The sequence below is a fragment of the Lasioglossum baleicum genome, chromosome 8, assembly GCF_051020765.1.
Source record: "Lasioglossum baleicum chromosome 8, iyLasBale1, whole genome shotgun sequence".
NCBI lineage: Eukaryota > Metazoa > Arthropoda > Insecta > Hymenoptera > Halictidae > Lasioglossum > Lasioglossum baleicum.
In genome coordinates this window covers 9,696,736-9,712,920 of record NC_134936.1, presented here as the reverse complement: position 1 = coordinate 9,712,920, position 16,185 = coordinate 9,696,736, and the positions used below count along the sequence as shown (strand labels likewise).

The 16,185-nt window shown below is 39.5% G+C and overlaps 1 protein-coding gene across 4 annotated transcripts in view; it reads left to right on the top strand.

The window, feature by feature from the left end:
* Nucleotides 1-16,185, top strand: part of LOC143211076 (uncharacterized) — a 269,477-nt gene that overhangs the window by 39,903 nt on the left and 213,389 nt on the right. Inside the window, exon 1 of one of the 4 annotated variants that reach the window (XM_076428494.1) lies at nt 8,999-11,725. The exons of 2 other annotated variants lie outside the window; for them this stretch is intronic. In XM_076428494.1, the coding sequence (XP_076284609.1) occupies nt 11,671-11,725 (55 nt within the window). In that variant the 5' untranslated portion in view covers nt 8,999-11,670. Of the gene's footprint in view, nt 1-8,998; nt 11,726-16,185 lie in introns of those variants that run through there. One more of the 4 variants, XM_076428496.1, reaches the window with a different exon arrangement.

The following is a 16,185-nucleotide window of genomic DNA, read 5'->3' as shown; positions in this document are numbered from 1 at the left end:
AGGTGCGCACCTATCAAAAATATTACTTTGGAGCTGTTCCTTTTAATCTCAATTGCATTCCGCAATATATGCTCGTCGTTTTGTAACCTACCACTAAATATAATTGATCCACTTTTTATAAGAGTAATTAAGACACTTCGCAATTACATCGAATTTTCAAATTAACTGCTTGAAAAAATTATTCGTTTGTCTGCGATATTTATTGTTTGTGAATTCATTTTAATATATTCATATATTATTTAATATATTCATTTTAATATATCATTTCAATAATTTTCTCTAGAGTACTCTAGTTTCGCATTCCTTCAAATAAATATCTCACTTTTGTAACCTTGCATGATGCATTGAATTTCTATGTTTCAATTATCTAATTTATATTATTCTTATTATAACTTTCACGTTAATTAAGTGTTTCAAACATAATAAAATTACAGTATGTAAGTGACAAAATTGAGAAGCAATACAAAACAGTACAATAAAAATATTGTGATATTGTTTTTAACTCAGAAATTAAGAAAGTTATTTTTATTTTGCCTAAAAATCCACAGTCATCAGGAACCTGACTCTCGCACTGTGCAAGGGGTAAAATTCACTTGAAAATTCATAGCTAAATTGATTCGGAGCGGTCAAAGTCGGCGAGGAGGATGCTGAAGAAGCGTCCGGCCATCAAACCGCTGGCAGATCTCGAATAACACGGCCAGTATAGGTCTCGTAGAGCGAGAGAGAGAGAGAGAAAGAGAGGGAAGATTTCAGTTCGATCAGGGGCCTCGATGTACAAAAGGCACCTCGTTATCAGTTGGTCCCATCTTATCAGGTTGAACGGGCACAGCCGATAAATCATCCGAGACCTTGGCGGGGTACCTTTAATTACCGGGTGTGCATCAAGGGAAAAAAATATGAAGACGTAATACGTTATCCGGCTGCCTCTCTTCGTGCCTACCGGTGTATAGAGAGGCTGGTCCAGTTGATGCCGAGAGGCGTTGCTCATAAATAATGAACACGTATTCATGAACGCCACTGGTTACTTCAGCTCCGAAGATGAGCTATGGCTAGGCTACGGCTTCCAGTCGAACGAGATGCCTTAACGGGCCCGATCCCGTAGCGATCGTCTTCCGTTCGTCTAGCTGTTTTCTTGAAATATAGATTCCGCTTCAGCGTTTCCTGCAGAGTCGATCAGATGCAGATACAGTTCTATAATCGTACGAAACAACGTGGAAAAATCCCGAGGAGAATGATGCGCTATTTGCCGGGCACAAGCTCTTGCAGCGCGGCGTGAGGGGGATGCGGCGGATGCCCGTGATAAAACTTGTGGAAAAAGTAAATAATTGAAGCGCAGTGGAAATATAGAATGATCGAGTACGCGAATGGATGCAAAATCGTAGCAACAAGGGAAGTGATTTATACGGATTGAATACTACACAAGAAGCGATGCGATTTCTGTGATTTTGTTGCGCGGGCTTTCAGAAGACTTCCTCCGGTGATGTCCAACTGTGACCTCTTATTCTAACGATTTGTTTCTTGTCCGCTCTTTCAGTGATTAGGCGCACGTAACTGTTTCTGCCGGAAATGCACTTCGGGGTTGTTTTATGCTCATTCTTGTACTAGACAGCTCTGTGAATTTCAAACAATTGCAACATGTTCAACGTGGTCGAATTATTAATGAGGAAAGGCTCCTGCGGCCTATAAAAGTCGCTTAATAATTTTATTTTGCATAACGATTCACAGTCTAGTCTCGTTTATTTGAATTTTTATTTAATTGTCTGTCACGGGTTCGTTTATCCAAACACGTTTTATCAGTTTCCAGAATATATTCGCGATATTTTCTCATTTGTGAAGATCGTACATCGCGATCGCTTGCAAATGGTGCCTGTCGATGCTCATTTTCCATTTCCTTTCGAAACAGACTAGTTCATTTGAATCAGCCAATTTTTGTTCGGAAAGTCGATCAACTATCTACGTATGTTATTAAGCATACGTAAGATTATATTGATGTAGAGCGTTCATCACCATTTCCTTTTCAAGCAAATTGGTTTACTTGTATCGAGCCATTTTTAATGCGAACGCGAACCATCTATCTGCACTGTTGAAGATGTTGTACACCTTGCAATTAATGCAGACTAACTAAAAAATCCGCGGTCTAACTATAACGTCAGCTGACGAGATACATATTTAATGATTTTACAAGTTAGAATATTGCTAACCTTCTGTGCACTGATATTCTAATGTTAACCATGTACAGCAGGCATGTCAAACACGTGGCCCGTCGACAAGTACTCTGTGACCCGACTAAACACTTTGAAACTGTTGCTGACAATTTACAACTGGAATTAATCGAAATGCGGTGTGATTTCGTACTGAAGTATTTTCAACACTATTTTCAACGTTAAAGAATAATAAAACTGAGAAAAGGTCAAGATTAACAGACCAGCTTGTGCAATCAATTTCAAAAATAATTACAAAAATTTGGTTACTGAAAACCGTTGCCAAGTTTCTTCGAAATAAAAAGATTAAGTAGTTTTATTCAAATAAAGTAAATTTGAAGAAAAACAATTGTGTTTGCACTATGTTATTTTGTAAGTGTAACTGCAACGTTAAAAAAAATGTGTTTCTTCTTTATCTCGAATCTGCTTTTTTTATTGCGGCCCTCGAATTAATTTATAATACTTGATGAGGCCCTTGGTGATAAATGAGTTTGACATGCCTGATGTACAGGAATGTAATTGGACCTTATACATTTTTGGAGCAAAATGCAAAGAAAAATTTGTCTGCATAGGTACTTGTGAAAATTAAAAATTTTAAACATATCACAGATAGCATTCCCAGAAAATCTTCGGTAATTATCCATTCGTCAACTTTTTAGAGAGACAACAGATCGACTGCTGATGATTCAGAATGATAAACTAGTTTTACAAAAGAAAAATTATCTACGTTATGATTTTTATCTCTAATCCATTCATAATGAAAGGAATCTACAGGGTGTTCATTATAAAACTTTCGAGCTGAATATCTCGAAAAGTATGAAAGATATTAAAAAAGTGTAAAACACTTGTCCAAGGATTTCGAGGGGTAAAGAGGGGGGCAGTATCAGTTTTTTATTGGGGTGTCGTTCTCAAGGTCATTTGAAGGTCAACTTTGTTTTTTCAAATGGAAACCTATATTTTTTATTACGAGATCTTATTGTACGTAAAAAGACCAGCAATTTTACATTTTTTTATCCGCGCACTAGTTTCGGAGATATTTAAAGAGAAGTAGAGCGAGTCATACTTATACTGCGAGAAAGTTTGTAATTTCTTTATAACTATAGCAAATTTTCAAAATGCTTTCCGTTGTTTTCTAAACAATAATATGAAAATAATGCTTGGAAACGTGTTTTACACTGTTTTAATATCTTTCATACTTTTGCGAGATATTCAGCTGGAAAGTTTCCAATAAAATTTCAAGTATGAACTGAAAAGATGCTATAAATTCTTCCGCGAGACTTTTGTCCAGCTAGCTTGGTCATTTTTCCCACAGCGCGACACCGTCGGCATTCACGCCAAGCATGTGGCAGATACCATGAAGAAGGTCTCTAAGACACTGGGCAAGCGTACAAGGATAGAAGGGTCCCGTCCAGAAACACAGCCGACCAGTCTTGTCATTATCATAGCTAATCACGTATCGGGTTGCCGGCGCAGAATGGCAATCTATCCGATTGACGCTAATCTTTGGGATCGGCGATTGCTACATCGCGGACGTTGTCGGTGTCTATAGGGGAGTGTGGGGTCGACGGACCGTTTAATCTGCGAGCAAGGTCCGCGAAAGAAAATGGCCGAGGTGGTAATCGTCCGGTCCGGAAGCTGGGGTCCGATGGGGCCCGATAGGATGCCGATGTAACGCACAACGGCCATCGCATCGCATCGGATCTCGTGGACGTTAGCAACGAGGTTGGACGTCGCTGCTGCTGCTGCCGCCTCGAATAATCTTGGTGCCGAGCGGATATCTAAACGAGGACCTTGAAGCGAACCCGCGGGCGATGTACGCGTACATATGTACGCTCGAGCGGACGTATGGAAGTCGAGTGCTCACCGAGTGATATATATCGGGCCGCGATATATCGCTCTCGATGCTACGGCTCGATCTTCTTTGGCCGTTCAACGGCCAACGAGAGAGAAAGGGAAGAAGGGCAAGAAGGGAGAGAAGATAAGCTGGTCTCCACGCACTCGCCGCGAACAACACTCCACCACGCCCTCGTGAAACAATGTGATGGTTAACCTAACAAGCTCTCATCCGTGCTTCACGTGCTGGTACCCTACCGTGGTGCACGGTTGCAGCTCGTTTCGCTCCGCGTCCTGGTCGCGTTCGCCACGCAGAAGACGCCTAGGGCAACACTTCCAGGACACCGCTCTGCCATATAGCGATATTCTACGGCGATAACGATGTTGCGACATATACGAGAGTTAAGTCGTGGGACCGCGATGGGGTTATGGTCGTATTAACCAAAGGGCGGCTGTTAGGGTCCACGGTGACGAGCCTGACCGAACCAGGGCTGGTCTACGCTCGCTTACCTTCCTTCCTTCTTACTTACTTCCTTCCTTCCTTTTGCTGCCACGGTGTAATTGAAGGGTGGCTTCCTCTTCTTTTCGACGGCCAAACGAGTTTTCTGATCGATTCGCGGAACTCTGCTCTTTGAATATCATTCGACTACGACGCTTATTCCGGAAATCAGTACTCGGGAGCACCGCGGCACGGAGAAATATCTGTACCATCGATATCGGGAACGTTCAAGCACTCTGTGCAAACCATACAATCTTCTATTTAAAATTTTTTAGCGCTAGAACTACAGAATCTTTCAATTTGGTGGGTTTAAATATTTTTGAAACTTCTATAACTATTAAAATGGTTCTCAATGTTTTCCTTCGCAATTACTGATATTACAAAACTGTTTTAGTCAGAAATTATCGAATGAACTTCTTTATGGATGCACATATTGCAATAAAAATTGTATGAAGTCTAAATAACAGTCTTGTCACTATTATAATACAAAGGAATATATTAGGTTGGAAGCTAAGTTTGCGACCTCCATATTTTCTCAAAGTCATTTATAATTATTTTTTAAGCACGAGTAGTTTATATCAAATTAATCGAAAAATTCAGAGCTTTCCAATGATACACAGTTCAAAAGGAATAGTGACAGAATGAGGTCGCGAATTTAGTTGGCAACGTAATACTTGAGGGATGCAATGGATTATTATTGAGACTGTAGAAATGCGTTCATGGGGAAGAAGATAATAAATAGAATGATTTAATAAATTTGAAGATGAGTTTGTTTAAATACACAGCATATACCAATTTTAATATTTTTTTAGATACACTTTTAAACAGTCTGCATTTCGTCTGATCGTTTTCATTGGAATTGATAATACATATAGGGGATTTAATAGTAATTAATTTCCCACTGAATCTTATCAGCATGACCACTTAGCTATGTCAGTTATCGAACAGACGGTTGATATCAATGAAAATCAATTAGTAGTGTATCTTTCACCATGCTTGGCAAGATAATCCCGCCTATCTCTAACAGGCTACTTGGAACTACTGTTATAATGAATTTTAAAATATATTGAATTTTGTATACTACTCTTCACTTATATGTATATTTATTACATTAGTACTTTTTACTAATTTCTATACTACTCTTTGAATCAAATCAAGTTATATCATTCACTAAATTAATTAATTTTTCCCCAATTATCCTTTTCCTGCAAATAGTTAATTCAAAGTTGAAAGCATATTTTATTGATTCTTAAATTGTGAGAATGCTGCAGAATTCAAAGGAAAAGGGTGAAAACTAATTTGTCGTTCATCGATGATATAATATAGCGAAAGAAAATTTGACATACAAATTTCCTGAGTTCACGGTCTATTTATTACGAGCAGCTAACGTGTCTGTTTAATACTTCCCATTTCTACTTCTTTCTACTAAGTGCAGTCAGCGGTGCAGCACACTATCTGTTTACATTTGATATTATTATCTTCTGTTTATCAATTTATGTCAGATTATTACGGAAGACAAACAATACCTTATCGCCGTCAATGTTTATAAGCACTATCAGAAGTAGTAACAATCAACAGTGAAATGATAGTATAACCCTTTCGTTCGATATTCTCAGAAGCTTCAATCGAAATTATTAATTCTAAATATATACTCTCAACAGAACAGTCATTTAGAATCAATGTAATTCACTGCTAGCTTCATCATCAGAAATAATAAAAAGTACTTCTTATTGTACTTACATCCTAAATTAACACGATCGAACGTGAGACAATTTGACCGAACTTGTGCGCTTCAAGAAAATAATTAACTAAAAATATTTTACTATGGATTAAACTACAATGAATATTAAGTAGTATAAAAAACTGGAATTTAAAGCTCTTAAAACATGTCAAGTCAATTTTATCAGGGACGAAGTGCATTTCATTTTGTTCTCGGTTCAATAAAAATTAAACCACTTAATTATTGTGCCCATAAAATATATTACTGAAAAAATTAATTCCTACAAAAAGCTGCAATTTGAAGTCTGTATCCAGTATTGGGCAATAAATAAATTTATTTAAATAAAAATTTAAATAAGTTATTTGTTATTTGGATGTTCAAATAAAAAGCAAAAATAATTATTTATTATTTGAGCAAGTCTAAATAGAATTATTTAAAATAATGAAGTTAATTGTTATTTACAAATACAATTTAAATTATTATTTGTATCGACAAATAAATAAAATAAATAAGAGAAGACCAAAAACTATTTATTTGATTTTCACCTCAATCCAAATAATAAATAATCTTATTTGCAAATAAGAAATAATAAATAGATCACTTTCGGAATTATTTAAATTACTTTTATTTAAATAAAAAGTTTAGTTATTATTTAGAATTAAATTCACACGTTTACTTATTATTTAAAATAAAATTCGCCCAACACTGTCTGTATCAAATATATATGTTCAACATCAATTACAATAGACAGAAGTCAGACAAACATTCCATTCCTTTTTTAAATAATTTCTCGTCATGAATCCGTCTATTGATTAGCATACTGCGAGCACAACCTATTCCAGTAACTCTGAAGCACGAATTACTTTCATTTCTATCTGGAAGACCGCTTTACAGGACTCGGTATAATCGGAACACGATTAAATCGGTAAACTTTTCGTAGATCTGCTATACCCGGAGTGGAGAACAATGTCCGATCATTTGCGAGCATATAAAGATAATTGTATCCCGTATCGTCGCGTTCGAACGTAGAAGCAGTTGTTCTCAAACCGCATCCACATCCCCGTGTTTGGGTGGAACAAGGCATTCTTGTCTGGTTTTATCGATACACTGTCCAGCTAGACGAAACGTAACTCCGCTCGGCTAGAGACGTAAAGAAAGACGTAGTTAGACAGCGCACGACGTTCCCGGACAACGAGTCAGGAGACAATCTGCCATCAGGTTGTACCGTGAATCGGTGGAAACGCCTGGAATTCAATACTCTTCTGTACCTTCGGGAATCCAAATATGGGACTCGGCTACGATCTTTGTAGCAAGCCGTGGTAGCCGATGGAAATACGAAAGTGCCGCGCACACGTCTTTTGTCCGAACACCAATAAAATCTAAATGAACGAATCACTTTCTCCGTACTATTCTTTCTGATCGTCTTCCTTCTCTATTTTCACTCTCCAACACGTCATCGCATTTTATACTGCTGTGATTAGGCTGCGGATTTTTAAGCGAAATAAGAAAATGAACATTAATTTTCTATCCTGATCGTCTTGAAACATCGAAAACGTTACGATATCTTATAACACCCTTTTTGTCTTTTCAGTCTTACATTTTAGTGCCGTGCATAATTTATTTTGCTTTCTGAGTGGTTCATTAAAAATACATATTCTAATAAAATGTCATCATTTGACCTATATAATCTTTTATAAAAGCACGAATTTCGAAACAGGTGTGATGTTGGAAATTTTCCCGGGTAAACTTTACTTTACCGGTCTCGAAATTAGTACTTTTCTCCTACGAATTATGATGTATTTGGTATGTAATCCAGTAGATTTGTACCCGGCGCGGATACAGATAGAAGTTTCGATCCTCTAGGATCAATAGTTGAGGAGTTATGGTCGCCTAAAGTTGAGCAATCTGCAGAGTTTTTGACAAATAAAGGGCGCTGCCATATTGGTTTGTGGTGACGGTCGCACGCCGCTTACTGAGTTGGTTAGGATTAGATCGTAATAAGGGGGCAAGGTAAGCGGCTCGCGGTCGTCACTACAAACCAATATGGCGGCGTCCTTACCTGTCAAAAATGCTCAACTGTAGGCGACCATAACTCCTCAACTATTGATTTTAGAGGTTCGAAACTTCGATCTGCATCCGCGCCGGGCATCATAATTCGTAGGAGAAAGGCACAAATTTTGGTTAACGGAAAACAATATGCAAAAATCTTAAGCTTATCTTTGCAATCTTAAGTGTCTTTTTAATCGATAAAGTAACTTTCACTTTGGGCATAAAACGAGTTGTGAACATGGGAACTCACTTTAAAATCCGAGGCTGATTATGGGGTTTGAAAAGTGTTGCAATATATGTAAAATGATACCGTTTCTGTAGAAGTTCAATATTATTTCTAAGGAAGTAATAAATGTATCGGAGCCGTTAGTCAAGATACTGTAATCATTATTGATAAGGGAATCGTAACCGACTTTCTAGATTCTTCGCGTTACCGTATATCGCAATAAGGTAGAAATATTTTTGTTGGGGTTATTAATAGACGGAAATAAATTCTTTACGATATTGTCGTAGCAATTAATAATAGATTTTTGATCATTAATGTACTATGCACTTGACCATGTTTCTTATCATGGAAAGATACTACTCCATAAAATACTATTTCATGCAAATAGAGGAAAACGTAAATGCATGCGTGTTAACATTATAATCCGATGGAAAATAATTATGAACTGCATAAGTGGAGGATGTAACGAAGTATTCCACGAATATAATGAATCAGTTTGAAAATACATCGAAAATGATTATTCTGATCATTATAGTGGAGCCTTGAGGATGGCCTTGATTTTACAAGCTTCTTTATTTATAAATAACTCACGGAGATTGCACATTAGAGACAGGTTACCGAACAAGGTTTTCTGCGACATTGTAAGTAATCATTACTATGTTGAAACCATCAGAAGCATGCCAAGAATGTTTGAACAGGTTCAATTAGCTACTTTGCTACTTTGTTTAAGAATTCCATTAGTTCTCTTATTACTTTACTTTAAGGACTGTACGTTTAAACAGAGATGCTTGCGAACTTGAATCTGTAAATTCCTCATTAATCAATCCGACAACATTCAAGTGACTCACTCCACAAAATAGAAAGCAGAGAAAATTTATGAAACATTACGGTACACATTCATATTTAAAACTTCTTCCCAGTTTTGTCATTCAGTGCTAAATAAATACATTCAAATCTTCCGATAGCAATTCCTGGATTCAAGATAAATAGCTGATAATTTAAGCTGGAAATCATAACTCTGGGTCAAAATGGACCCGTTTGAACTCTCGCCACATCCGAGGTTCGAGGAAATTGATTCTAAATATGAAAAAGAGAAGCACCACAATTTACTTCCCCAGTAAACTGTCAAAAAGTCCAGAGACAGCCGAGCAACCATGATCGGCTCGAACATAATTCGATCACTGTACTCTCCAAGGTGGCTGTACCTCTCAAAAAGTCTCCCAAATTGTCGTACGCATTAATTCAGTATGCGAAGCGCACTTCGTGCTGTAGCTCTACTAATTCGATCACTGTACTTTCCAAGGCAACAATGTGCAGCAATCCCAAAAAGTCTTCGAAACAGTACGGTGGCGATTGGATTCGAAGGAAGATCCAGTGGTAATCTCTGTGGATGCAGCCTCCGAAAGAAAATATTATCTCTGCGGCCCATTGTGAGGAATCATCCACAAAGAACGGCCGCGACAGGTTACTCCGACACCGTCTGCTCGGCTTGAGGACCTCTTCAATTCCTACTCCTTGGTCCTGCATCCTACCAGCGTCGTCGGCGGCGGCAACCACCACCGCCGTCCTGGCGGCCACCACCACCAGGTACTACCTTTGTCCACCACCACTTGGTACAGCTACCACCTCCTTGTTCGCAGGCAGCGCGGGGCACCTCGCCATGTGACTGATTCCCCTTCTCCGCAGGTTGACGAGCGGTAGGCCTGCCTACCTGCCGCCCGTTGCCCCGCTCCCATTACGGCGCGGACTCTCGCGGCAGGTGCACCAACCTAAGTGCCACTCCGCTTACCTGTGTGTCGTGCCTACCAAGCCAGTGTGTCCGGTGGTCAGGTTCTTCCCTCTCTTTCTCTCTTCTCCCTCTTTCTCTCTCTCTCTCTCTTTCCTCCTCTCCTATCTTCTTCTCTCTCTCTCTCTCTATCTTTCTCTGTCTTTTTTTCACTTGATCTTTTTACCTCCTCTCTCTTTCTCTCTCTCTCTCTCACTCTGACTGTCTACCTCCCCCTTTCTCTGTCTCCTCTTCTCACCCCCTACCCGGCATCTCCCTCTGTCTCTGTCCCCTTCGACGTCGCCTCACGCAGCAGTGCCGTGTTGTAGTGTCGTGTCATCCTGCGCTACGTCAACGATCCTCCCGAACGTGGAGGCAACGATCGATCGCGTATCCTCTCCCGATTCCGTTGCTACCGGGTCGCGTCGCCTGGTGACCCGGTACCCGCCGTGTGTGGACAGTGTAGACAGTGTCGTCTACCCGCAACACCACGACCCTGTCCGATACCGAAGAGCGCCCCGCATAGACACGCCGCCACAACGTGTCAAACCGAGATCGCTTTCTTCGATCCGCGGGTGTTCGGCCAGGATCGAACGTGTCCTAGAGGATTGATCGTTCGTCGGTGGACCAAGGTGGATCGGTAGCGGGATCTCGGATCCGAGTTTCGCGAGTGTCAGTGATTATATCGATAGTGCGCACGACGATAGAAGGAGGACTGGTTCCCTCTGCGAGGCTGGGACGCGGAGGAAGGGGACAGTGAAGGTGTCAAACGTCCGCGACTCCTCATTGACATTTCCGTGACATTTAGTGCGCGATTCGAAGGCGAGTGCAAAACAGCTTTTCGTGTAACACGCGTGAGAGATCGTCCCGCCGGAGGACACGTACCCTGGAGAAAGTCGCAAGGGCAATCGTAGGAGGAGGACCCCGAAGAGTCGATGACGGACCTGACGTGCCTTATCATCGGCGCAGACCGCTTATCGACGCGTATCTGCCTCCTGGAATCGCGTTCTGCACGTGCAGAGGAACGATAACAGAGGAGACGACTTCTCGCACACGACCACCACCGTCGACTCGTTCTGTCGATCGCGCACTGGGATCCAGCATGATACAGGCATGATCTTTGACCGACTTACTAGCTGCGCGCGCGGGTCAACCTGAACCCGACGTTCGACAGGTGGTTCTCTCTCTCTCTCTCGCGCAGTGACGAAACACGCCTACGATATCCCGCCGCGGAATCACGGACTGGGTTCAGGCTAGACCGGGACGGGAGACGTGCTTTCTTATTCTGAACGGGAGACTTTATTGGGAATCAAACTGGACATACTTAGCGCCACGTCGGGACGCACGGAGTGGAGATGTCCGCGGGTCGCTGAGAGAATGAGGGAGCTGGACACCGAAAGCCCTGTTGTCTGGCCGGCCTGGTGTTATACTGGTGAGTCCTAGCAAGATTCATACCAAACTGTCTTCGGATCCAGGATCCTCATCGATCCTCTTAAGGTATACCCTTTCTCGAGGAGACAGACCTGCCAGCCTGATGTGACGTCTATTTGCTAGCTATTGCGTGTATGACACCCACTTAGTGCGATTATACTACGTTGACTTGATCGGGACACTGATAGTCCCCTGGACTATTTATACAATGACTCCGAGCGAATCCTGATGGATTCTCTTAGAAAATGTTACGTCTTGAAGAAGGTTAGCCTCATGTGACATCTTCGTGATAGACACTGGTCACCTGAATTTATTTGATTCAGTCGATCCTGATGGACTCTGTTAGAAAATGTTCTCTTCTTCAGAAGCATTCAGCCGAGTTAGCCTGATGTGACATCTTCGTGATAGACATTGGTCATCAGAGTGTATTTGATCTTCTTCTTTGATGATCTTCTTTTTCTGTGACATCCTTTTGCTAGTACGATACTCATTGATTACCTAATTCCAGTTTGTCGATCTGGAACACTTGTAGTCCACTCGATGATTTATGAAATATGTACGACGACGCGGAAGAAGTCCGTTCGGATTAGTCTCGTGTGACATTTCTTTGATTGATGTTCTGTGTGAGGTTGACATTAGTAGAACCGGTTGCCAAAGTTCGTTTTTGTTGAGGATAAGAATTATAGCCTGCGTGGATGAAGTATATGAGAGAAGTTTGTTTGAATAGGCTTGATGTGACATTTTCTTAAAATAACCAATGTGTCTTGGATTAGGAGCGTTTATAATCTGTGCAATAATTTAGAATTAAATGTGTAACGGAACGAGGTTAGAACGAATTAGTTTGATGTGACGTTTTCTGAGTAGCTCTTCTGTGTACAATTGAAATCGTTGATTCAAATTACCGATCTGTCTCGGATTAGGAACGTTTATAATCTGTGTGATAATTTATAATCAAATGTGTAACGAAACGGAAGAGGTTCGAACGAATTAGTTTGATGTGACATTTCTTTGGTAGATCTTTTACACGGGGTTCAAACTGTTGGAGTACAACTGATTATTAAAGATTCATTTATTGAATCTATCGATTCTTTGTTTCTCTGGTTGCTGAAGATTCCTTCACGAGATGAAAGAGGTTCATTCAAAGTAGCTTGATGTGACGTTCCATTGATAGTTGCGCTACATAGAATTCATCTTGCAAGTGAAAAATGGCCCCAAAACACTTATACTCTGCGGGACAATGAACAAATAATGAAATGGAAGAAGTTCATTTGAATTATTTTCGTGTGACGTTTCTTCGAATGCTGATATCCGTCGAGTCGTCACTGTTAGCTAGATCTGGTTGCCGAAGTTTATACGATCGAACCTAGAACAATCGCGCTGCGTGATCGTTCATGAAACATACAACGAAATAAAAGAAGTTTATTTGAGTTAGCTTGCTGTGACGTTTCATTTGCAGCTGTTCTACGTGAAACTGACACTGGTAGCTAAAATTGACACTCGTAATCTGTGCGAGAATTTATGCGTGTAATACTTATTCGCGTGTAAGTACATAATGAAGTCGAAGAAGTTCGAATTAGTTTCGTTTGACATTTCTTTAGCTGTCGCTTCGTATGTGATTGGAGTCGCTGAATCAAATTGATTGTCACAGCTTAATTAATTCAATCTAGAACACTAATAGCCTTTAAAGAAAGATTTCTCGACATTATTTCACGTGACATTTCAGTTCACGTCTGGAACTGAAATCGTCGAGTAACACTGGTTACCAAAGTTCATTTTCCTGTATTTCACAAGATTGTCTGCCTGATAATTTATAAAATATCTAGCGAAATAAGGTCGTTCCAATTAGTGACGTTTCTTGGTAGCTGACCAATGTGCGGTTGACATTATTGGGTACCAAAGTTCATTCGATAAAATCTTGAACACTGGCGCGCGATAATTTTCAAAGTAATCAAACAAAAATCGTATCTTCCAGTTAGATTTATTTTCTAATTATTTTACGTGGAATTAGCTGTCGAACTTGTCAAATCTGTTGTCAACGTTCATTTGATCGAAACTAGAACGTTGTCTGAGAATTTAGAAAAATGGAGCTGAGGAAGTTCATAAATGTTTTTGCTAATCCTTCAGTCATTCAAATTTAACGTTTCTGTTATATATATTTCGTTATAGTACACGTGACACTGTAATAAATTCTAAAAAGTTCGTATCTGAACATTGTCTAAACGTTTTCATTTCTGATATTCAATGGAGATAAGCCGTTTCACGGTTAAGTGCATGAATGAAGACTGGAGGACGTACATTAACTGTTATCTATCTCATGAATAAGCGACATCAATTAGCAAAATAGTGGAGAAATGGTTGAAGTGCTCGTTAGAATTTCCCTCGAAAATGTTGCGTGCCTCTAAGTGGACAACATTATCAAAGTGTTTGCTCGGAATTAGGTCCCGCCAGTGTGTTGTCGCCATTCATTCCAATGTTTCATTGAGAACAATGGTTTCCATTCAGTAATTGTTAGGCACGGCAGCGAGTAAGTAAACCAAATGACAACTGCCACCGTTGTAAATGACATGGTCTACAATTTTCCGAGGGCAGAACACATTTTACTGCAATAGCAGCTTCTATTTATCTCCGACAATGTCTAACAAAGTCTCGCAAGTCTGATCGCTAAGTAAACCGTGTCTTTAGTCTGCTCGGTTCATTGAATTTGCTACTTTTCAGAATTCAGAAGAATTTCCGATTTTTAAGCTTCTATAAACTACTTATCGTAGCTTATTTTTATCCTAATAAAATATTTGACAGGACTAGTTCTTCATTTATCTTATATTTTTATTCGTTGGCTCGAAAAAATTTTTCCAAACACAGTAGACTTTCCAAAAATATTTTAGGCACCCAACTGTATCTGAATCTATTTGTTTTATATTTTAGTTTGTTGGCTTGAAACAAATTTTTCCAAAAACATTTAAGTATCCAACTGTACCACTAATTAAATCTTCGTGTATATCTGATTCTATTTATTTTATATTTCCGTTTGCTGGCTCGAAAAAATTATTTCAAACATAGTAGACCTTCCAAAAACATTTTAGGCACCCAACTGTATCGGAATCTATTTATTTTATATTTTTGCTTGTTGCCTCGAAAAAATTGTTCCAAACACAGTAGACCTTACAAAAACATTTTAGGCACCCAACTGTATCTGAATCTATTTATTTTATATTTGTGGTCAGTGGGTTCGAAAAAATTTTTCCGAACACAGTAGACCGTCGAAAAACATTTTAGGCACCGAACTGTATCATTAATCGAATCTTCGTATAGCTGACAGATCTTTTATACTATATCAAACGATACGATCAATATGGATTTGTGTTTGACGTTTCACAAACGCTGTTGATTGCTACCAGCGAGTAAGCATTCTATCAGTGATACGCGCGTTAATAGTGGACAAAATACATATATTGATTCTGATGTAACACGATACTATTCGCGATAACAACGCGCGCAAAATTATGAAACACATGTGCGTCCGCGAATCATTGTCCGCCGCTGGAGTTCGAACCTTCGCAGGTGAGAGCAAATGTCGCCTACGATAAGAAATCCGGGGAATGCTGTTTCGCGATTATTTCGTATTATATAACGCTGTAGACTTTTAATCGGTGATCGATGTTGAATAATCTGTTGTAATTGGCCAGAGATTTGGAGCTATCCGGGAGTAACACGTTTAAAGTCGAAATAATCTGTGATGGAGAATGTTATGGTTCACTTGGTGAAGAATGTTATAGTGACAGGTCTGAATGTGAGAATTTAACTTGGTGGATGAAGTTGTTTGTTTTTGAACCAATAAAATTTACAGTAATTAATTTGCCGGATTGTTGGCTGAATTTTAGTTAATTCTCTTCGATCGCTTGAACATTTTGAGATTTAGGGGCCAGTTGCCTCGTATAATGAACTTTTTCGAAAATTTTGTCATTATTGATGTAGTTAATGTTATTCTTGTTACTAATCTTAGAAACTGGTGGATGTAGGGTAAAAAACAGAATTTTACACATTTTAGTATATATAAATATTAAAAATAAATGCATTTATAATCCACGATCATTTAAGAAAGAACTTCGACGTATCAAGACACAATGTTAAGGGTTTCAATGGCTTACAATTAGACTCCGGTTTACATTAAACGTGTTAAGAGAAAAATGTACCCAGAATAAAATTTATAATAAAAAGAATGACGCGATATCATTAGACAGACTTTACAAAAGCGAATAAAAGTAATGGCTGAAAAGTGACAAGAGTTCCACGTTTAAGTGTCAGTCGTGTCGACACATAGTGAAAGAGCCATTCTGAGAACAGCTCGAATCTCCTTCCGGCTGAGGTCTCAGCCGAGAACACCTTCGTTATCTGGTGTTATCAGTGTCGCCTCGAAAGTTCCCGACAAGTGGAGGAGTCGAGGACGACGGTTTCGGCAGGCAA